General features: G+C 35.1%; 1 protein-coding gene across 16 annotated transcripts in view; it reads left to right on the top strand.

Moving 5' to 3' along the window:
* MAP2 (microtubule associated protein 2) overlaps positions 1-22,931 on the top strand; it is a 373,092-nt gene that overhangs the window by 247,735 nt on the left and 102,426 nt on the right. For all 16 annotated transcript variants that reach the window (XM_069075243.1, XM_069075251.1, XM_069075250.1 and 13 more), the window contains one exon: positions 18,072-18,350. In XM_069075243.1, coding sequence (XP_068931344.1) covers positions 18,095-18,350 — 256 coding nt within the window. In that variant the 5' untranslated portion in view covers positions 18,072-18,094. The remainder of the gene's footprint in view (positions 1-18,071; positions 18,351-22,931) is intronic.

The raw sequence follows: 22,931 nt of genomic DNA, 5'->3' as shown, positions 1-22,931 counted from the left end.
CTTTAAGGGTTGATGTTGCCCAGATCCCATGTCTCCGACTCACTCACTCAGTGATGGAAATTGAATTCAGGACTCTCTGTTCTGGTGTCACAGCTCAATAAACCCTCTTTTTATATAATAACAAAGAGCAGCAATAATAATGAAAACTAGCATTTATATGGCATTTTAGGACTTGAAAAGTGTTTTAGAAATAGTGTCTCATTTTATCTTCCCAACAATCTTGGGAGGTAGGTACTATTATTATTATTCTCATTTTATATTTGAGGAAACTGAGGCAAACAGGTGAAGTCAGCTGCCCAGGGTCACTCAGATAGTTTCAGAGTTCTGATTTGAACTCAGGTCTTCCTGATTCCAGGCCCAGTGCTTATGCACTATGGTACCCCGTGGCTGCCAGTTCCAGTATGATGTATATAGTATGATATGTGTGTGTGTGTGTGTGTGTATAGTAATTTCTTTCAGCTGGTGAAAAAATGTAGACCTCCTAGCAATAAGATCATGACTTATTGGTATGGTAGAAAAGTAGTTGACTACAAGTCAGAATACTTACACATATAATGTTACTCAAATACATTAACTCTTCTTAGTCTTGGTTTCTCCATCTGTAAAATAGGGATAATAATACCTATAGCATCCACCTTGCTAGGGCAATTAGGTAGCACAGTGATTAGAGTGCTGGGCCTGGAGTTGGGAAGTTAGGAAGATCCATCTTTCTGAGTTCATATCCAGCCTCAGAAGCTTACTAGCTGTGTGACTCTCGGCAAGCTACTTAACCCTCTTTGCCTATGTTTTCTTATCTGCAAAATGAACTGGAGAAGGAAATGGCAAACCACTCTTTGCCAAAAAAACTCCAAATAGGATCACGAAGAGTCAGGCATGACTGAAATGACAACACAGCCTCGAATTGTTAGAAAGTGTTTCTTTACTTAAAGCTCTACTTCCCATTATTTCTGTGTTCCATCCTCTCAGGTTAAGAAGACCAAATCTAATGTCTCTTCCACATGACAGCTCTTCAAATACTTAGAGACAGCTATTATGTTCCTCTTAAATCTGAACCTCTTCAGGCTAAACAGTCTTATTTCCTTCTTAACCAGCCCTACTGCTATGACATTTACTCAAGGCCCTTCATTGTTCTGGTTGCCTTCCTCTGGATGCTATACACTTGATCGGCGTCCTTTTTAAATATGTCACCTGGCATTAGTCACCAAGATTCAGATCAGTTTTGACCATTCACTACACCTGGAATGTACTCCCTCTTCACCTCCACTTCCTTCAAGCCTCAACTTAGACACCTCATCCTGTGAAGCCTTTCTGTGTTCCTTTGGCTCTTGGAGCCCTTCTTTCCTGAACCATATTTTATCTATTCTACATCTACATAGGTACATGTAAATGTGTGTGTATTTATATACACACATATATGGATGGATGGATGCATGTGTATGTAGGTTCCCTGAGAACAAGGACTGATTTACTTTGGTCTTTGTATGTCGATCACCTACCATAGTGCCTGGCATATATCAAACAGGTGTTTAATGAATGCTTATGTTTGATTTATTCATTGATTGACTGAATAGAAAACAATGGGACTGCCATTTTCCTAGTCTGTACATGGTCATTAGGTCCCTCTTCAGGCAGCCAAACTTGAGTAACTTTTTTTTTATTTATTTATTTAGGTAAATACTATTTTATTTTTTCAATTACATGTTGTGAAAGAAGAAACAGGACAAAAGAGAAAAGCCACAGAAAACAAAAAAAAAAAGTGAAAATAGTATGCTTTGATCTGCATTCAGATTCCATTGTTCTTTCTCTGAGTGTGGATATCTTTTACCATCATGAATTTTTTGGAATTGTCTTAGATCATTCATTGTATTGCTGAGAAGTGTTAAGTCAGTCATAGTTTATCATTGCATAATGTTGCTGTTACTCTGGAAAATGTTTTCCTGGTTCTGCTCACTTCACTGAGCATCAGGTCATGTAAGTCTTTCTAGGTTTTTCTGAAATATGCCTCCATCATTTCTGATAGCACAATAGTTTCCCATTACATTCTTATACCACAACTTGTTCAGCCATTCCCCAGTTGAGGGGCTTTCCCTCAATTTCAAAGTCTTTACCACCACAAAAAAGGAGCTACTATAAATATTTTTGTACATGTAGGCCCTTTTCCCTTTTTTATGATCTCTTTGTAATATAAACCTAGTAGTGATGTTGCTGGAACAAAGGGTATATGCATGACTTGATTGCCCTTTGGGCATAATTCCAAATTGCTCTCCAGAAGGACTAGATGAGTTCACAACTCCACCAACAATGCATTAATGTCCCGATTTTCCCACATCTTCTCCAATACTTATTATTTTCCTTGTCTGTCTTATTAGCCAATCCAATAGGTATGAGGTGGTACTCAGAGTTGTTTTAATTTGCATTTCTCTAATCAAAAGCAATTTCTAGCACTTCTTCATATGCCTATAGGTACCTTTGATTTCTTCATCCAAAACTGCCTGTTCATATCTTTTGACCATTTGTCAATTGGGGAATGACTTGTGTTCTTATAAATTTGTCTCGGTTCTCTATATATTTGAGAAATGAGGCCTTTATCAGAAACATCTACTATAAAAATTGTTACCCTTCTGCTTTCCTTCTAACCTTGGTTGTGTTGGTATTGTTTGTGCAAAATGTTTTTAATTTAATGATACATTTTCCATTTCATAATGCTCTGTATCTCATTTGGTCATAAATTCTTCCCTTCATTGATCTGACAGGTAAACTATTCGTTGCTCTCCTAACTTGCTTATGGAGTCACCCTTTATGTCTAAATTATGTACCCATTTTGACCTTTTCTTGGTATATAGTGTGAGATGTTGGTCTGTGCCTAGTTTATGCCATACTATTTTCTTGCTTTTTTTTGGAGGGCAGTTGGGGCTAAGTGACTCACCCAAGGTAACACAGCTAGGTTTTTGTGTGTGTGTTAAGTGTCAGAGGCTGGATTTGAACTCAGGTGTTCCTGACTCCAGAGCTGGTGCTCTATTCTGCCATACTATTTTCCAGTTTTTCCCAGTGAGTTCTTATACCAGAAGCTGGGGTCTTTGGGTTTATCGAACAGTAGATCACTATAGTCATTAACTACTGTGTCTTGTGTACCTAATCTATTCCCCTGATCTACCACTCTATTTCTTAGCTAGTCTCAAGTAGTTTAATCAGCAGCTTTTTTGGTACCATGTCACTCTGCTGATTCCAACTGAGCTTATAGGATACTTTACCTACTTTGCTAATAATACAGAGTAGTTGAAAAAGCACTGGTCTGGGAGTCCACAGATCTGGGTTCCATTTCTGATTCTGACACTCCGAAATTGCAAGATCATGAGTAAGTCAGCCTTTCTGAGTCTCAGCTTCCTCATCTGTATGATGGGAACAATAGTAACGCTTGTGCTGCTTCTACCTCCTCTTTTTTCATGACTGATTGATTTATTAATCACTGAATATTAAATAGGGCATATAGGAGCAGAGGAGTGTTTTTGTCTTCTGCTAACCCTGCTCCTACCTTTCTTTTTTTTAATGTATTTAATTTTGGTTTACAACATTCAGTTCCATGCTCTCCCTTTTCTTTTGTGATGATAGTGCTTTGTACTATGGAAATTTATTATAATTTATTAGTTGAAGCCTCTAGCAAGGGAGAGATTCCTTTTTGAAACAGTTAGCCTTTAATTTTAAAAAATGTCTATTATTTTATGTTTTAAGTCATGTGTATTTCTGAACATATCCCTATCTCCTACTAAATAAGCCTTCCCCTTTAACAAGGAAAAAAATTTTAAACAGTTTTAGCAAAATTAATGAACACATTAACAGATTTTGACAGTAATATGTATCTTTTTGAAAGAGAGAGAGAGAAAGGGATGGAGAAGTGTTTTCTCATCTTTTCTTTGGAACTAATCTTGACAATTATGATTTATATTCAGTTTGTGTTATTGTTCTTTGAAATTACCTAATTCTTTAAAATTACCTTAGTATTTTTAGTTATACATGCTGTTTTCCTGGTTCTGCTTACTTTGCTCTGTCTCTGTTTATATAGATCTTTCCCCGACTCTCTGAATTCTTTATATTCATCATTTCATATGGCAGAGTAACATTACATTACACGCACATATCACAACTTATTTAGTCATTCCCCAATAATGGGCAATCTATTTTCCTTCTATTTCAATTACTGTCTCTAAAACTACTGCTATGAATGTTTTGGTATACATGGAACCCTCTTGTCTTTAACTTCCTTGGCATATATGCCTAGCAGTGGAATTTCTGGATTGAAGAGTATGGACATTTTAGTCACTCTCTTTGCATAATTTCAGCTTTTACTTATCCTTTTGAAAACCATGTTAGGAGCACACATTTGAAAACTCCAATAGCTTACTTTCTTCTGGCATCAATAAAAGTAAAAAGTTATCAAAATTTGCATTAAAAATAGACAAAAGTCAGGACTAGTGTCAATCCATTAAGAGTAATTGTTTGAGAGCCTGCTGTGTGGCTAACACTTTGATTTTGACCTAAGATTGAAGAATGCCTAGTCATATATAATTCAACTAATCACAAAATAAAATGGTTACCTTTATTAAAAAGGATATGAAAATTATGAAATTGTTAATGAAGGTTCTTGCAGGAGAGATGTTGTACATATGTATACAACCATAACCCATGACTTTTCTTACTGTTCCCCACCAGCTGTGAAGCCACAGGACATTATGATCCCAATGTTTTTATTGAGTAGAAACGGTCCATTAGCTGCCAGTGATAGGTAGAACATTCCCTAGAAACACACTTTAGAACTATTTTATGTCAGATTTATTATAAACATAGAATCTAGAATTATAAACATTTAGCAACTAGCTCATTTTTTCATTCAAACTTTGCTGTATTTTATCATTCTATACCATGAAATGCTATCTAGTGATGATGACTGGCTGAGTTTAGGTATTTCTCATTCCTGGTGGCAAAGAATTTCTCATTCCTCTCATTACCTCTCAGATCTATGAAGAAGGGAAGAATTTATGACCAAACGAGATAGAGAGCATTTATGAATTCTCATTCTCATTCATCATTCCATTAATAGTAAAACAAAAAGAAAAGCTGAAGTGTTATGATTATGGTAATTTTTAAGACAAGTGCCTTTCTAATACCATTTTCAGGTGAATCATTCCATTAACAATATATTTAATTTGACAGTAGGGGAGTTCCATGGTTAATTTTTGGGCTTTAATCATTCCATAAAAATGTGCAAGAAACCCCTCTCTCTTTGTGCCATCCAAGGACTTCTTTTCTTCCTTCTTTCCAAGGCGGGACAGAAGAAGAAAAAAAAGTAGACTAAGGAGAGGAGAAAATGAAACAAAACGAGATTCATTAAGTGCCTTTCTAGCATAAGTCCTCAGAATTTGCATTTTAGCAGCTGCTTCTGAGCACCTCGGTATCTTAAATGAAGCAGAAAATGTAGATAAAAGACAACCCTACCCTAATTCCACTATAGAACACATTTTGAGGAAATATTTAGACTGAGAGAACAGGTGTTCTGCCTATCATTGCTACATTGTTGTTGTTTGTTGGCTGTTGTTACCCAAGGCTACAGTGTGTGGTTAGTCTTGCCTCCCCACTGGGAGAATCTGAAGACTAGCTTCTGTCTTTCCCTCTGCTAGACTGTAGCCTATTGCCTGTGTCACTAGAATCTTCCTCTTCATAAGAAACATAAACTAAAGGAGCTGTTAGTTTCAGAATTGCCAGGTGATCCAGCTGAATCATTACTTCAGCCTTCTTTTTCCTTTTGCTTGAGGGCAACCATTCTCAAACATTTTGGTCTTGGGACTCTTGCCCTTTTACATGCTTCAAAATTATTAAGAACCCGCCCCCCCAAGAAATTTATATGTGGATTATATTTATCAATATTTACCATATGAGAAATGCAAACATCTTAGTATTATGAAAAGTTGTTTTGATCTCACAAAGCTCCTGAAAGGGTTTCAAGGAATCCCTAGTGTTTTTGAGACCACAATTTGCAAACTACTGCTCTATAGTAATGATTTTCAAACTTTTTTGATTGTGTTCCCCTATCAGTAAATAGTTTAGCACACCCATCATTAATAATTGTATAGTTACTTATTTATGTATTATTCCTATATACTAAAATATTAGTATAATAATATACTTTGGAAGACTTACATAAAAAGGATAAGATGAAGATTAAGCAATATTTGACCCTACCTAGAGTCAAGAGAAAGTCACTGGAGCTTATTGAGTGAGGGAGTGACATGATCAACCTGTGATTCATCTTCCTAGGTTCTGATTGGTAGATCATATAATCTTAGGGTCATGCCGCATTTTTAGGTCATGCCTTGGACCTTGGTGGACATAACTCTCCTTTTAGAAACCACTGCTCTCGAAACCTTGTTAATTCTCTCTGAATTTCATTTGGCCTTTCTCTTACTTTCCAGTAATAGATGTATTCTTGCCTGAAGGTAAGGGAGACTAAATGATCTTGTAGAATTCTTGAAGCCTCATCTTTCTAAGAATAATGCCTGAAATGGAATTAATGATTTTGGCTTAAAAATCAATGTTTTCTATTTCACATATACTATATTCTACATCACAGTAATTTATGCTGCTGGTTTTTTTTTTCAAATATACTTTACTTTGAATTAGAACTCAAGCTAGGATATTAGACCACTGCAGTCTTGAGAATCATTTAAAATCTCAGTAAGAATTTCTAAGTCCTACATGTCATTTTGCACTAGGCTAATGATATCCACAAAACTAGTGATAGATGCAGGGGCATTATGGTCAAACGGGTAAAGCAGTAAATTTATAATGAAAGGAACCAGGTGTATCACAGGCCTGCTTGTTCACTATTTGTGCGGTATGTGGGCAAATAATTTCTCCAGGCCTCAGTTTCCTCATTTGCAATTCAAAGGTAGAGGAGGAATGAGTTAGATGGTCACTCAAGTCCCTTTCATATCTAGTTTCTCTTACCCTTTTAAATTCCAGTGTTTGTCTTTTTATCAGTGCAAGAGTTTTAAAATCATATTGCTGAATTCTCCTCCCCTTGGGTTGTTTTGTAGATTATTATGAAATTTCAAGAGTGTATATTTTGTCTAAGTGAACATTGTTCATACATTAAACTCAGGGTTGTGGAAGGGAAGGAGGTGGCAGATCGTACTAATCATCTACATCAAAGTAAATTTAAAAAGAGTAAGTAGGTAATTTCTGTGATATAAAGGGTCTGTGATCTGCATTCTTAGGCAGTGAGAAGTAAGATTCTGGAGCAAAATAGAGAGGCAGCAGAAATGTTAGTTCTGATTGCTCATGAGCTTTGTTTGCCAAAAGCATTTTATTTCTCCCCTTTGTAAATGTTTCGGAAGAAATGTGACAGTTATGCATCATTTCCCTGTGACTGCCAGACCTTAAGATACATGTCAAGGGAAATTGCTTTTTAAGTGAGTTCTAAGATGGAAAAACAAAACTTACCTGTTTCTTGGGGCGGCTAGGTGGCACAGTGAATAGAGTACTGGCCCTGGAGTCAGGAGGACCTGAATTCAAATCCAGCCTCAGACACTTAACACTTACTAGCCATGTGACCTTGGGCAAGTCACTTAACCCCAATTGCCCCTCCAAAAAGCAAAAACAAAACAAAAAAACTTACCTATTTCTTCCTCACTGACAGTAGGAAAGATGGGATTCTTTCTCCTAAGGTTATAGTTCCATAATAGTCTTACTCTCTCAATGGACAACTGATTTCCAGGAGAGAAACATCTGTTTTTAACATAACTTGCCAATGTAAGGGTCATAACCCTTAGAGTGAGTCTACAGAAGCATACTGTTTGATTACCTTTGGTACAATAAGTCTTTTGAGTTACTTGTCTTACTTTTGAAAGACAACATGCCACTGTGAAGACTCCTAGTCAACAGATTGGGGTCTTATCCAAACTCACACCTATTTAGGCAAAACATTTAACTTCTCTAGGCTTTAGTTTCCTCATCTGTAAAATGTGGGAGTTACACTAAATAATATGTGAGGGTTCTTCCAGCTCCAACCCCTTTGATCATATTAGCAGCAACAAACAATAAATAGGAAAAATACAATGAAAAATGGCTTTTTAAAAGAAACTAAATCATATTGTATTTTATCATAATAAAAATTATATTTTAGGGCAGCTAGGTAGCACAGTGAATAGAGCACTGGCCCTGGAGCCAGGAGGACCTGAGTTCAAACATGGCCTCAGACACTTAGCACTTACTAGCCATGTAACCTTGTCAACCCCAATTGCTATGCTCCCCCAACTCTAAAAAGCAAAAAAAAGAAATAATACATTTCCACAAAGGTCTTCTATGCATTTAAAAAGTCTACAAAAATTAGGCAAATTTTTGGAACACTAATTCATTATTGGTGGAGTTGTAAACTGATCCAACCATTCTGGAAAGCAATTTGGAACTATGCCCAAAGGGCAACCAAGCTGTGCATATACTCTTTGATCCAGCAATACCACTACTAGGTCAGTATCCCAAAGAGATCATAAAAAAAGGAAAAGGACCTACATATACAAAAATATTTTTAGCAGCTTTTTTTGTGGTGGCAAAGAATTAGAAATTGAGGGGATGCCCATCAATTGGGGAATGGCTGAACAAGTTGTGGTATATTAATGTAATGGAATACTATTGTGCTATAAAAAATAAGTAGGTGGATCTTAAAAAACCTGGAAAGACTTACATGATCTAATGCTGAGTGAAGTGAGCAGAACTAGGAGAACATTGTACACAGTAACAGCAACATTGTGTGATGGCCAACTATGATAGAGTTTGCTCTTCTCAGCAATACAATAATCTAAGACAATTCCAAAAGACTCATGATGGAAAATGCTTTCCACATCCAGAGAAAGAACTTTGGAGTCTGAATGCAGATCAAAGCATACTATTTCCCCTTCTTTTTTCTTTCCCATGGTTTTTCCTTTTTGTTCTGATATTTTTTCACAACATGACTAATGTGGAAATATGTTTAATATGATTGTACATGCATAGCCCAAAAAAGTAATAGGCAAATTTTGATGTACATTTAGTATGGAAAATGTTGCTGTGCATACTTTATCAGTCTTCCTGGACACATATATAGATAACACTGCCATCAGAAGTATTATGTGAATGATCCTGTTATGTTATATAATTATCTCAAAAGAAACATAACTAAAAATAAAATGTTAGAAATAAATGTATTCAGTTGATTTGGGGAAATTAATTAAAGGATCATAGATTTAGAACCTGAAGAAACTTTATTCCTTTAAATATTTAGCACATCCACCTCATATTAAAGATAAGAAAACTGAGGCTCATATTGCAGATTTGAGTTTGCCAAGGCCATACAAGTAGGAAATGACATAGCCAGAATTTGAACCCATGTCCTCTCATTGAAAATCTAGAATTCTTCCCATTGTACCTTGTAGCTCTATATTAATCATATAGAATTTAACCGATTCAAATCATTCTTGCATCTACTTTTTAATAACAATGGGTTAAATTACTTTATGTCTGTCTGGAACACTAAATATTTTTCAATTGAAGGAATCCAGCTGCTTTTATTTTAGAGTATATTGTATACAATTTACCACATGACATTATGCCTATACAATAAGTATTTATATCTCCTTTTTTATACAAAAAAAGTCTCGGATATGTGGAGAGCTCCAATTATAAAGTTAAAGCCTTCAGTGGTATGAAAGGAACAGCAAATTGTAACTGCAGACACTTATGTTTTCACAAATTAAAGTAAGACTAACACTACTTTGGACATGTTGAGGGTATGCTTTTCTGACAAACACAAAACAGAAGAATCAACTATATACACTTTCTGTATTCTAAAGATTAAATCCTAGAAGTATATCAATATATTCTTTGATCATTTTATCCTTCAAAGATGTATATGAGAAGTCATTTAGGTTTTTGTATGTTGACCTTTTGGATGAGAGCTTTAAGATTCTTCATCTACAGTAAAGCTCTTTGGCAATATTAAGCTGCAGGTTTGTTACTCTGTTGGTGATTCTGGAACCTGGTATCATTCAGGTATGCATCCTGGAACAACTTCATCCTGTATTATGTCTACCTTGATAGTACATGAAATGTTGACTTTTCATTCCATTGCCTTTGTCATCCCCAATCCAAAGACAAATGAAATCTCTCTCCAAATTGATAAACTATCTTAAAGAATTTTTATAGATGAAAAAATTCATCAGTTTATGGCCAAGCTAATAATAAGCCTCTCTAGACTTAATCAGGCTGGTCCTCAAACAATGGGCATCAGATGAACTTGTGCTAATTTTTTTTTCCATTTTGCTGTTAGGATGTTCGTTCATAGCTTGTGCTTGGCTAGTATGATCTTGGAGAAGCTAAGATCATGTCCCACTACTATCATTTGGCTTCAAAGTATGCTTTTAATGGAGGGGCATTAACATAAAAAACAAAAATTAACCAATAACTTAGCAGAACTTATGATACCAATGCAATACCACTTAACCTCAAAAAAGGAAGGTTTTTAAAAAATGTTTCTTATTTTTTTAAAAAATTATGAGCTTCACACATACACACAAGCAAATATCCATATACTAAAAGAATTATATATGTATTTGCATTATAAACAGATTGATTTTGTTCAAAGTACATAATAAATTCAACGTGTTAGCTTTTATAGATGTCCTGCTTTTCTGTATTTCCTTCAGAACTTTTTCCTAATAATCTCTTTTCATTCAAAAAAATGTTTCAATGACCCTGTTTTCTTCTTTCCTTCTCTTTTTTCTTCTTTCATTTTTTCCAAGACTTGCTGCAGAAGTTTAAAGACAAAAGCTTATGTTAAGTAACATATGATAAGCAACATTCTAACAAAATTCATTAGATAAAATGTTGTCATTGGTATTTAATATTCTTGTACATTTCTGAACTCAGTGAATTTGAGTAAAAATTTATAAAATAATATAAATCATTTTGTGTTTTTTGAAGGAAACTGACCTTATTTTACTGTTTTCTTTGGGCAAGCTTAGTTGTTTATTTCTCTGTATTTTTGCTATTCAGGTGATGTTCATATTTTTCTTGGTTTCTAGACAATGAAAGTCAACAAGACCCAGTTTCAGTTTGGGGGATAAAAATGACTATAAGAGCTGAATATATCCCCTCAGGGCCTAAATATGACACAACTATTGAGCAAGACATCTTCGTGTCCTTTGAATAGTATCTTCATTGACCCTGTGTGTGTGTGTGTATGTGTGTGTGTGTGTGTGTTAAGAGGAGAGGAATGGAAAAGGGAAAGTGTGAATAACGGCATAGATTTCATGGAAAGAAGCAGACCTCTGATGTAGCCATTGTCTTATCAGTCAGGTGCCTGTTTCTCAACTTCTCATTCCTACCTGAAAATTGATATGTTGAAACCCCATCTTATTTAAGCTTCAAATGGGGAGAAGGATGGCAATAATAATAGAAACTATTCCCTTTTCTGGGACAATACTTTCTTTTAAAATTAGACTGTTTAGTTCTTGGTACAACACCTGGCACATATTCTAACAAATATTGATTGATAAATCTACTCAAGTAATTGATAAAATATATCTTAAGGACCAGGAAGCTATTTCTATTTCATAGGAGCTATTTCTAAGTGCTATGGGCAATTTCCAAAGTCACAGCCAATTTCAGAAAAATAAAGTAGTCTAGAAGTGAGTAGAGTAAGTAGTGAATTATGGGAGACCCAAGACATGGCAGTGGCTCTATGTGGTAAAATATAGAGGAAGATAGTGGTGATGGTGATAGTGATGATGGTGGTGGTGGTGATGACCATGACAATAACAACAGGTAAGAGGATTATGAGGAGATTCACTATGATCCAGTAGGAAGAATGTGAAATTTTAAGTCAGACAACCAGGCTAAAGTGCTGGTCTTGCCACCTGCTACTTGTGTGATCTTAACCCACAGAGTCCTCATGCAAAATGAAGAAATTGCTCATCTTCTCTGAGCTCATTTCCAGCTCTAGAAGTGGTGAAGTGTAATCCAGTGATGAAATATAATTTCAACAAGAACATCTTTTGACAGTATATGAATAACGATTTTTATTCAGGCAATATGTTGACTGTAGATATGACACCTTGCCAGACCTCAAAAGTAAGAAGACTAAAAGGCATGGCCTATGGCATATATGTAGGCTACATAGCAAGTGCCTTAGCAATTCACAGGAGTCATGCCTGTAGACTCTGAGATCCAAGGAGAATTGGAACTTAAGCTATCTTGAAATATTTTTCTCAGTTTTCTCAGTTTTTAGAAAGGAATGTAATAGAGAAATTCTCAACAATTATGGTGGTTGTGATGAATGTGGAAAAACTATAAAAATATAATTACAAAGCAAAGTCAGCAAAACATACATTTATTTAAGTGCAGTTTTTTTCCATTTACTGTATTTATGTGATATACAGAACAAATTGTGGCCCTGTTGAAAGCTGACTTCTAAATTAAACTTTTCCAGTCCTCTAAGTAAAAAGCTGTAGCAAATCAGTGTAAGAGTGTGGGTTCAGATGACTGCTTTTAAGTCATGACTATACTTCCTCCCATTTTCATTTCTAATGGAAAGCCCAAGGGTTTAGAGGACTTTATTAAAATCTCACAGGAATATTTTTGGAAGTTTTGTTCATGGTTCACCTTTTGTCCTCCAAGCTTCTGCCTTTTCAAATTGCCTGTCCATCTCTCTGTGTCTTATCATCTCCTCTTCCTTCTCCTCTCCCTTTAAACTTGAAAAATAAAATATATATGACATTCCCAATGTACATCTAAAGGAATATATTGTCCCAGAAAAGGTATAGGTTTGATTATTATTTCCATCCTTCTCTTCCTTTGAAACTAATTTGTATTTTTTCTGTGTCCCCAGCGGTGAGTCCCCAATGCCTGTCACATAAGAGGCATGAAATACTTATTGAATGAATGAATGCATATTTGCACAATATCAGAAGCAAGCCATTCACCTCATCTGAGTCTTGCTTTTAAGGTTGGATAATCCCCAAGAATTTTTTCATTTGTGGCATTAAATGTTCTGATTCTTCATAGGGAAAGGTTCTTTTTGAGCACACACAAAGGGATTTCTGATTCCCTATCCTTCTCCTTAGTACTTGAAGCTGGGGAAAGGTAGAGCATTTCAAAGCATAAGTTGAAGACCATTATCCCTTCAAATGCTTCAATTGTTAGTATTTCTTAAGTGTATTGTTCCCAATGAAGTAATGTGCAACTTTCTTTTTAATTAAAAATGATGAATGGATATTTGTAGTTTTGTTTTTGGTTGTTGTTTTGTTTTTTTAACTTTGAGAGTTAAGAAGAGGAAATAAAGAAAAATAAAAGGGAATTCACTTCTGAGAAAATGCAGCTGAAGATATGTAAATGTCTAGATATGGCCTTGGTTCTCGAGTGTTTGTGTGCTCAAAACTGTCAACCAAGTAAACACTTTCTATGTCCTATACAATTCTCAGACTAGTACCCATGGTAAGAAAATGATTTTTACCAGTTTATAAGGTATGAATCATTGCTAATTGTGATGTCACAAGCACTTCTTTTCAACAAGAATGCTGTTAGTAAAGCTGCTGGAGATTTTTCTTACATACTGTCCTGTCTGTCCTAATTGATTGCAGTGTCCTTGAGGCGGGGATGTTTTCTATTGATATTATGCACACAGTAGATACTATTTAAATGTCTGCTGGACTTTGATCTATTAATCAAATTACTTTAAATATATATATATATATATACACACATGTGTATATATGTGCGTGTATTTATACATATATGTATATTGTATATGTATGTATGTAGGTATATTAAATTCTTCTTGAGTTTTCTAAACAGAAATTGAGGACCTTTTTGAAAATAGTTTCTGGTATAGTAGGACAGAATGATTAGGAAATTTACCTGATTCCGTATGTGAGCCTGTTGCTAAGGGAAGTAAATTATAGGTAAACTTAAGTATTGTCATGAAATTAATTCAATTCAAATCCAGCCACTGGCAGATATTAAAATATAGCCCATGTGCTCTAATATGTGAATTTTCACCTTATATTGCCTGGAATCTGGGCCAGCTCCACACTATGCCACTATAATTCTGACTTTCCTCCTCCTCTTCCTACCAGAACTCAGACTTGGACTTCTGTCACCTCATCTTTCTCAGAATAAGGGTGACTCCAAACTATGCCATTGTGTTTTGACCCATATCCTGTCTGTCTCCCCTTTGCAAATCTTTATGTGTTGTCTTCCCCCATTTCAGTGTTAACTCCTTGAAGTCAGGGAATCTTTTTCTTACTTGTATTTGTATCTTCAGATGTAGTACAGCACTTGACATATAGTGCTTTAATTAATTCATTCATCCATCCACCCATCCATTTATTCATATAAACTATCTGTTTGTCCTGGACAGATAAGGTAGGGAGTTAGGATAAAACCAAAATTCAATTAAGCATCAATTGATATCAGTTACATATTCATGGAAAATATATAGAATTAAACTTTCTACTAAATTTTCCTTAACAATCTGTCCCATATTCATTTTTTGACAAGGGAATTCTGTGCCAAGAGTTTCCCTACATTTTAGAAAGGCATTTGATAAAGTTTCTCATACCATTCCTGTAGAACAGTGATATGGGGGTTAAATGATAATACAATTAGATTTTGAACTGTTTGAATGGCAGTACTCAAAGAGTAGTCATTAATGCTTCAGTGTCTTCTCATAAGGAGATCTCAAATGGAGTGTACCACTGATCATTGCTTCGTCTTTTCCTGTTTCACATTTATATCCGTGACTTGGATAAAGGCATGGATTGTAGGTATTCTTAGAAAACTTGAAGATAGTCCAAAGTTCAGAGAGATAGATAGCAGCACATTGAATGACACAGTCATGAAGCCAAAAGGTATCAATTTACATTAGACTGAATCTAATAATCTATTAAGATGAAATAGAGATAAATGTAAAAATTTTTATTATGGTTCAAAAAATTAATTTCATGAATGTAAGATGGAGAAGTGTAGCTAAATGGCAATTCATCTGAAAAATTATTTGAAATTTTAATAACTTAATAATTTGATATGGAGCCAGACAGCAATTTTATGCATATAAAATGAGGAAGGGTGGCTAGATAACAATTCATCTGAAAAATAATTTGGATTTTAATCATTGGCCTGGAGGCTTAATATGGGTCAGTTGTTTCATGTGGTACTCAAGAACACTGATGAGATCTTGGATTACCCTAGGAGAAGTAGCATGGTGCCCATGAATGATGATGTGACAGTTTCCGCTGTTATTTGTCCTGGCCACACCACAGGTTAGGTATAATATTGATAAGTCAGATGATGTCCAGCCAGTGGTAGCCAATATGGTTAAGGGCAAGCTCAGTCCTGTAAAACGATTGAAAAATAACTGGAGTTGTTTTACTTAGAAAAAGAGGAGATTTGGGGGTTATACATAAAGGCTGTCTCTGAATATTTACAGGGTTCTCATATAGAAGTGCAACTAGACTAGTTTTTCCTGGACCCAGAAGGAAGGACCAGGAGCCATGTGTAGAAGTTACAAAGGCATAAAGTTAAGCCCAGTGCAATGCTCCTAACATTAGAACTATTCCAATGCATAATGGACTGCTTCCAAGGGTCGGTATAATGGGTTTCTCTGTCTTCTCTATCTCATTAATCAAAAGCAGTATGACCACATGTCTGGTATGTTGTAGAGAGGAGTGTTGTTCAGATACAAAATGAGCTTGTTAGTCTTGAGGTCTCTTTAACCTCTGAAATTCTGGGAGATTCTTTAATTTTTAAAAACCCAGCTTAAATATATTAGGGTCATCTATTTTAATAAAAATTTAAATATCAGACTTTTAAAGGTGCAAAAATGTCATCTCCATCTCCAATGAATATCTATGAATATTAATAACTTAAGCTGTGATGTTTCTTATACATTGGTCTGATTTGGGCTTTTTCTTTGCTAAAAAGCTTTCTATCATTCTTTACCTACCAAAGTTCCAATTCCTTAACTTGGCAAGCAATGACCTTTGTGTTCTGGTACAATTCTATCCATTCCACCTTATTTCATATTACTGATCACTAGATGTTCTAGATGACACTCAAAACTATACTATACATCCTATACTCCTGGAATGCTTTTCCTGTCTCAGTCAGTTGAAAACATTTTCATCCTTTAAATTCTAGTTTATATGCCAACTCTTCCATGAGGCCTTATTTGATCTGCCTTGTTGGAAATGATATTTTACTCATTGTACTTTTGAAAGTTTATCAAATGTTTTTAGAATCTAATAGAATTTGAATTGTCTTAAAGAGAATACTGACTGAGGTCCTACTGCCACCTGGTGACATCATTGTCACATTGCATAGTCAGGGCTTTTCAAAGGGGAATAAATCTTTTCATGACCTTTGAATCTGTAGACTTAAACTTAGCATACAAATACCATTAAATTCAATTCAACAATCATGTTTAAGCATCTACCTTGTGCAGGGATTTTTGTTAGGAGTTTTAAGTATAAAAGAAAAATAAAAGACAGTACCTGCCCTCAAGAAACTTATAATCTAATTGGGAGGAATATATATATATGTAATATCACAAGGACTGAGATGAGTACAAGAGGTCCAGATGAGACTTCTATAAGAAATTTGAGGACAAATAAATGACTGACAGTTGGAGGAATTCATGGCAGATGTAGGCACCTGTGGTTGGTCTTGAAGAAAAGAAGGCATTTCATCAGGCATAAAGGGTGAGGTCATTTCAGATATGGGGAATGGTAGGTGACAGGGAGCCATTGAAGGTTTTCAAGAAAAAACTTAATATGAGCAGAATGGTGTGTTAGGAAAATTGCTCTGGCATCAATGTAAAAGATGAATTGAAGAGGGAATAGACCAGAGGCAGGAAAACCAGTCAGGAAGTATTCTTAGAAAGAGATTATGAGGGTCTGAAATTGTGAGAGTAGAGGATAAAGGAGGAAACAGATAGAAGCAATATTGCCAAGACAGTATTAACATGATTTGACAGCTAATTGGATAGTGGTAAATGAATTAAAAAAAACAAAACATCAGATGCAGTGTTAATGTTTTGAATGTGGAAAACTCACTGTACTAGTGTACTTTATTAAAGCCCATTAGATTTGCAAATCAAGTACTGTTTCTTTTTAATCACTGTATCCTTAGCCCCTAGCTTTGAGCTTTGTCCATAGTTTATGTTACCTCTTTAAAGACAGAGGATGGAACCTGATGATTTCTTGAGACTCCTTCTAACCCTATATTGTACAATACTATATAAATTGTTAACGAGATTACATCTCAGTCTCTGATGACTTTCAGTAAGACTGGTTACAAAATAATTTCCACAGAATTAAATGTTTTTCTATTTATTTCAATTATAAAATGATCGATGAAGTCATACACACAAATCCAACATTAAGATTTTTTCAAAAGAAGGCTTTCAAAATGTAATGTATCCTGTAGCATACAAGGAATTATAATATTAAAAACACTTTTGAAGCAGTCTTCACACTCTAACATTTCTCTTTTGTCTTCTATCTCTAACAGATCCTCTATACACATTCTCTAAGAAATTCAAAGGCTGCAGAATTTAGTTGCAATGGTTCTTTTGTTTGAATAGCTAAAATATCTAATAGAGCTAGGTTACAATTTTACATTTCACCAGTAGGCGTCATCATCTAACTGTATGTTACATTGAACAGCTCAATGTTCAAGGCATCAGATTTTTTTTTAAGTAATGCTCAACTTTATCAAATTTTTAATTCTAAAAATCTATAAACACAAGTTTTTTGAAATGAAGGGTGACACATATGTATTTTAATACAGTAGAAAATATTTAGCATATATCTGTATGCCAGTCTGATATTAATGGATATAACTTTGATTATCTTTGTTTCATTAGCTATTAGTGCTCTATAATTTCCTAATTTTACTCATTAGAGATGGCTTCTATAGTATGACTAGTGACATAGAACCTGGAGTTCTGTTGAGATAAGAGGTAATGTTTTAACCTATTCTAATTATAGGAGAGGTCACAAGGGAGAAAAGAATGGCAGATGACAGGAAAGATGAAGGTAAAGCACCTCACTGGACATCAAGTCAACTGGCAGAGGCATCTTCCCACCCACATTCACCTGAGCTTAAGGAACAAGCAGGAGCAGGGGATGGAATAGTCCGGAGCGCCAATGGATTTCCATACAGAGAGGAAGAAGAAGGTGGCTATGGAGATCATGGGCAACAGGGTACCTATTCAAGAACCAAAGAGAATGGGATTAATGGAGAGCTCACCTCAACTGAAACAGCAGGTAACTAAAGACTCTTCTTTCTCCCACCTTGATTTCTTATTTGAAATCAATTTTATCTGAAAAGAATGTATGCAGCATATTTACTTTCACTGTTAATGAGTTTGAAATACAAATTATTCCAGGAAGTGAAAACTAAAAAAGGAGATGTTATTGGGGAAAAGGGAAAATATTTTCACAAGATTAGCTGACTATAATTATATCCTTTACTTCCTTAGCTTTGTTAACTATTTCAGTTTCATTTTATATTTTAATAGGTGAAGGCGTTATTTAGGTGTGACTTTTTAAAAATCAAGTAACTATTGACATCTATCCCCTTTTATTAACATCAGAATTTTAGAAACTCAAGAGTTTTTGTATGATTATTTTTGGGGATAAAAGTAAATTTCAAATTTATTTGTCACTTTTTTGGTAATTTTTTGTGACATCTTTCTTTTATGATAAAGTAAAATCACAATAAATATCCTAATCAAACAATATTTTTTTCCATTTTAAAATACTTCCAAAGTCTAATGATGTTGATCATGTTCTTAGATGTTACCTAATGTATGTCAACAAACAATAGAATGAAGCATGGAAGTCTATATTGGTGATTTGTCTTTTCTTATAGAATCACAGACTTTGAGAGTAGAGATAAAATGATTGAATAAATCATGAACCTAAAATTATACAACATGATGGAGTAATAAAAGCTGTATTAAAAATGCTGTTTAAAAGCTAAAAGATACTTTAAAATCAATGACAACTTCATTACTTTCCAAGGATGAAACTATACCATGTGAATTGAAAGTTTCATTCCTTTTCCAAAATTGTTGAGGTGAGAAGGACATGAAATGCCACTATAATTCATGCTAGATAATCTACATTAATAATTAGTTCACTTAGTGGCTGAGATCCATCAATCATGTTGCTCTCTTTCCCATAAGTGAGGGAAACCATGTCCATCCTTGAACCCTACTAAAATGCTGCTCCAAACTTTAAAAAATAAAATGTAACATACCATATTTTGGTACAGTTATTTTGTATATTTCATTATTCTGTGATTCAGATTTGGGGTGGTATATTTCCAAACTTGTTATTGGTTACCCACTGTAGCAGCACGCACCCCAGCATCCCCAGGGTTTGCTGCTAATACAGGTTCTTGGATCTGCTTTGATAAAGGAAAGCAACTCAAAATGGGTTAACAAGCTTATTTTAATCAGTCATAGATGTATCATTTACCTAGTTCAGGGGAAAGAGGCCAGCACCCCGAACTTCAAAGTATACAAACAGAATTATCAAGACAGAGAAACAGATCAAGTAGACAGATTTCCAAACTGTCCAACCATTACATCCATACCCAATCAACATCTGGGTTTCAACATCTGGGTTTTTCAAGCCAGGGGGGCTCTGGACAACGGCTTCCCAGAATCCAAATCAAATCACAGAACACTTCTCAAAGTGAGCCCCAAAACAAAGATACACATCAGGGCTTATATAGCCTTCTCCTGGCTCAGAGAATGTAACAACCTTATTGACTCACTGGCCAATCAAGAAGTATCTACTGAAAAACAAGCCTGCCACCCCAGGCTCCAGATGCACTTTAGCCTAGGGGCAGGGAAGATCTTCAAAATTTACATTCCCATTACACCCACCCAATTGAAACTTTGACTCCATAAAGTCTCAAATTCATTTTATTTGCTGTTACTATTAATAAAAATATTATTAACAGCTGCTTTAGTGACAATCCACACCTATACCTATAACAGATAAGTCTTGAATAATTACTAGATTGGGGCCCAATCTGCATTTCAAATGAGATCAAATGAGATAATATATGTAAAGTGGTATGCCAACCTTAAAGTGCTATGTAATTGTGATCTATTATTGATACTATTATTATTTCATCATCAAAGGCTCATATGCCTTTGATGATGAGTACTCACTTACATAGTAATTTGCATAGGTGCTCCTCTAAAAAAATTAAACAAACCCCAAGCATGCAAATAGAAAGAAAATCTGGTTCTCCTGAAAATTATCATATACCTGTAAGATACTATTCTCTGTGGTTACTAAGACAGTTGCTTAAATTTATTGAATGCCTTCTGGGTATGAAGCACTGTATTTGGTAATGGGGGAAATACAGATGTAAAGGAAGATGAAAGGCTTCCTCTTCTTCAGTTACACTCCAGGTAGGAAGGAAGAACACACACACACACACACACACACACACACACACACACACACACACAGTCAAAGGGACCCCTACTAATCATCTTATCATTCATTCCACAGTTTTTGAGCATTTACCTGCTTAGTGCCAAGCCATGAACAAGATACATTCCCTGCTCCCAGGGAGCTTTCTATCTACCAGGAGAGATCATAGAATCATAATAGAGTTGAAAAGAACCCTAAAGACCATTGAACACAACCCATTCATTTAACATATAAGAAAATTGAATCACAGAGAAGTCAAGCGACTCATCCAGATTCACCAAGCTACTCAGTGTCAGGCAGGATTTAAATCCATGTCTTCCTAACCCCAAGTCTACTGCCCTAATCACCATACCTTGCTGCCTGTCCCAGATAAGACGTGAACATGAGTAACTGTGATAAAAGTCAGGTCTGAGGTAAATAATTATATGAATATCATAGCCTAAATATAAGAGGAGTGCAGAAGAAGCAAGACATCTCTTTACTGGGGTGATTGAGTAAGGCATTACACAATGGAAGGCATTTGAACAAAGATGGAAACGTGAGTAGAATTTCAATAAGTGTAGATAGAAGGAAGATTAAAGACAGATGGAAAAACACGTGTAAAAGGACAGAGATGGAGGTGTACAGATTAGTTTGGAGGAGGAAGAGCGGCATCAAGAGGAACAACAGATCAGGCATGAGGAATAAGGGAACTAATTAAGATGATCAATGTGGGCCTAAGAAGGAAAAGATGAATAGGAGAACTGCTACTTGCAAATTAGGAGAAATCATGAATTTTAAAAACCGAGGGGATGACAACCTATTGGTAATTTGTTTTAGATAGAAAAAATGGAAAAGACTCCTGAAGGACTTTTAAATTGTTTTCAAGGACTTGAATGAAATCAAGTTACTTAACAAGTTGAGTTGAGGTATGTGCCAAGGGATAGAAGCAGGATATAGCAAATTGTATGCAAGGTTCATTAGCATGAGAGCTAGAAAGATCTCTGAAAGAGAGGAATCAAAAAGATGTAGGGAGAAGCAGTAAGAAAGGTTCTGAAGGACCCAGGATGAAGAATTTGAGTGGACAGTAGGGAGACATTAGAAATTCTTAAGCTTGGGATATTATTTTAGCCACAGAGTACAGAATAAATTGAATCAACTGGTACTCAATAGGAACCAGCTAGGAGACTGATGCGGTATTCATGAAGTGAGGAAGAATGAATCAAGGTAGGAATGAAGAAAATGGGAAAGAAGGAGCAGCTCAAATAAATGGTGTGACTTACAAACTGGAATAGAGATGGAAACCTTTTCAATTTATAGATGCTATTTGTTGCAGTGCCTTTTTTCTTGATCTTTTTTTCCCAGCGTGATAGGTATCTAGAGAGATGGTGCAAATGAATATTTGTTCAATACTGAATCTGTTGATTTATTAATTGTAGGTAACTCACTATTGGCCTCTTGTTTCTGTCTAGCTATGGTGAAACCATGTAACTCAAGTAAATAAATGAAGCAGTCAAATTTGAGGTGATCTTCTATTTGTGACTGTGATGATGTGATATTGGTTTTAGCCATTTCATTCTGCTTCTGTCTCTGAGAAAAGAATATAGATCAAAATATGATTTAGAGATATATCTGGTTAATATCTTTGGTTTCTGTGATTAATAATGAGTCCAGGAAAAGCAAGGATTAATCAAAGAATCAAAGATGTGTGTGTATGTGTGTATATATGTGTGTATATATGTGCATATATACGTATACACATATATAATCTATGTATATATACATGTTCATATCTTTATCACATTTTTGGTTCTGATTCCAAAATTATGTACAAACATAGTGAAGGTACCTTCAAGGAATATGCTGGATATTAATAGATACATGTATTCACTTCAAAGCATGATGTGTTTTTGACAAAATTATATTTAAATTAAATATTTTAAAATTAAAATTTTAAGTTGGATAAGTATCCTTATACATGAGCCTACAGAAAAGCCAATTTCCTAAATATTTATTTCTAACTACTCAAGTAGATTATCCAAAAGTAATGATTAACTAAAGTTTATAAATCTCTGGTTCATCACATTTCAGATATATTGCATATACTTGTTATATATATATATATATATGCATATACACCTAGCATCTTGGCATCATGGCTCAATTGTTAGAAGGGATCTTGGGTGGCCTTCTATTTGCAAGGCATCATAACTGGCTCAGAAATTGATTTCTGTGTTCTCAAAAAATTTACATTCAGTGGGGGAAAACAACACAAATAAGTCAATGCAAACATATATAGATAGAAAGAGACAGAGACAGCACGAGAAAGAGAAAAAGAGAGATGAAGGAAGGAAGGAAGGAAGGAAGGAAGGAAGGAAGGAAGGAAGGAAGGAAGGAAGGAAGGAAGGA

Source organism: Petaurus breviceps, unplaced genomic scaffold (genome assembly GCF_028583685.1).
Source record: "Petaurus breviceps papuanus isolate PSGF00001 unplaced genomic scaffold, PetGlider_PUasm1.0 90903, whole genome shotgun sequence".
Taxonomy (NCBI): Eukaryota; Metazoa; Chordata; class Mammalia; order Diprotodontia; family Petauridae; genus Petaurus; species Petaurus breviceps.
Note: the sequence above shows the minus strand (reverse complement) of the source record. Positions and strands in the feature narration are given on the sequence as shown.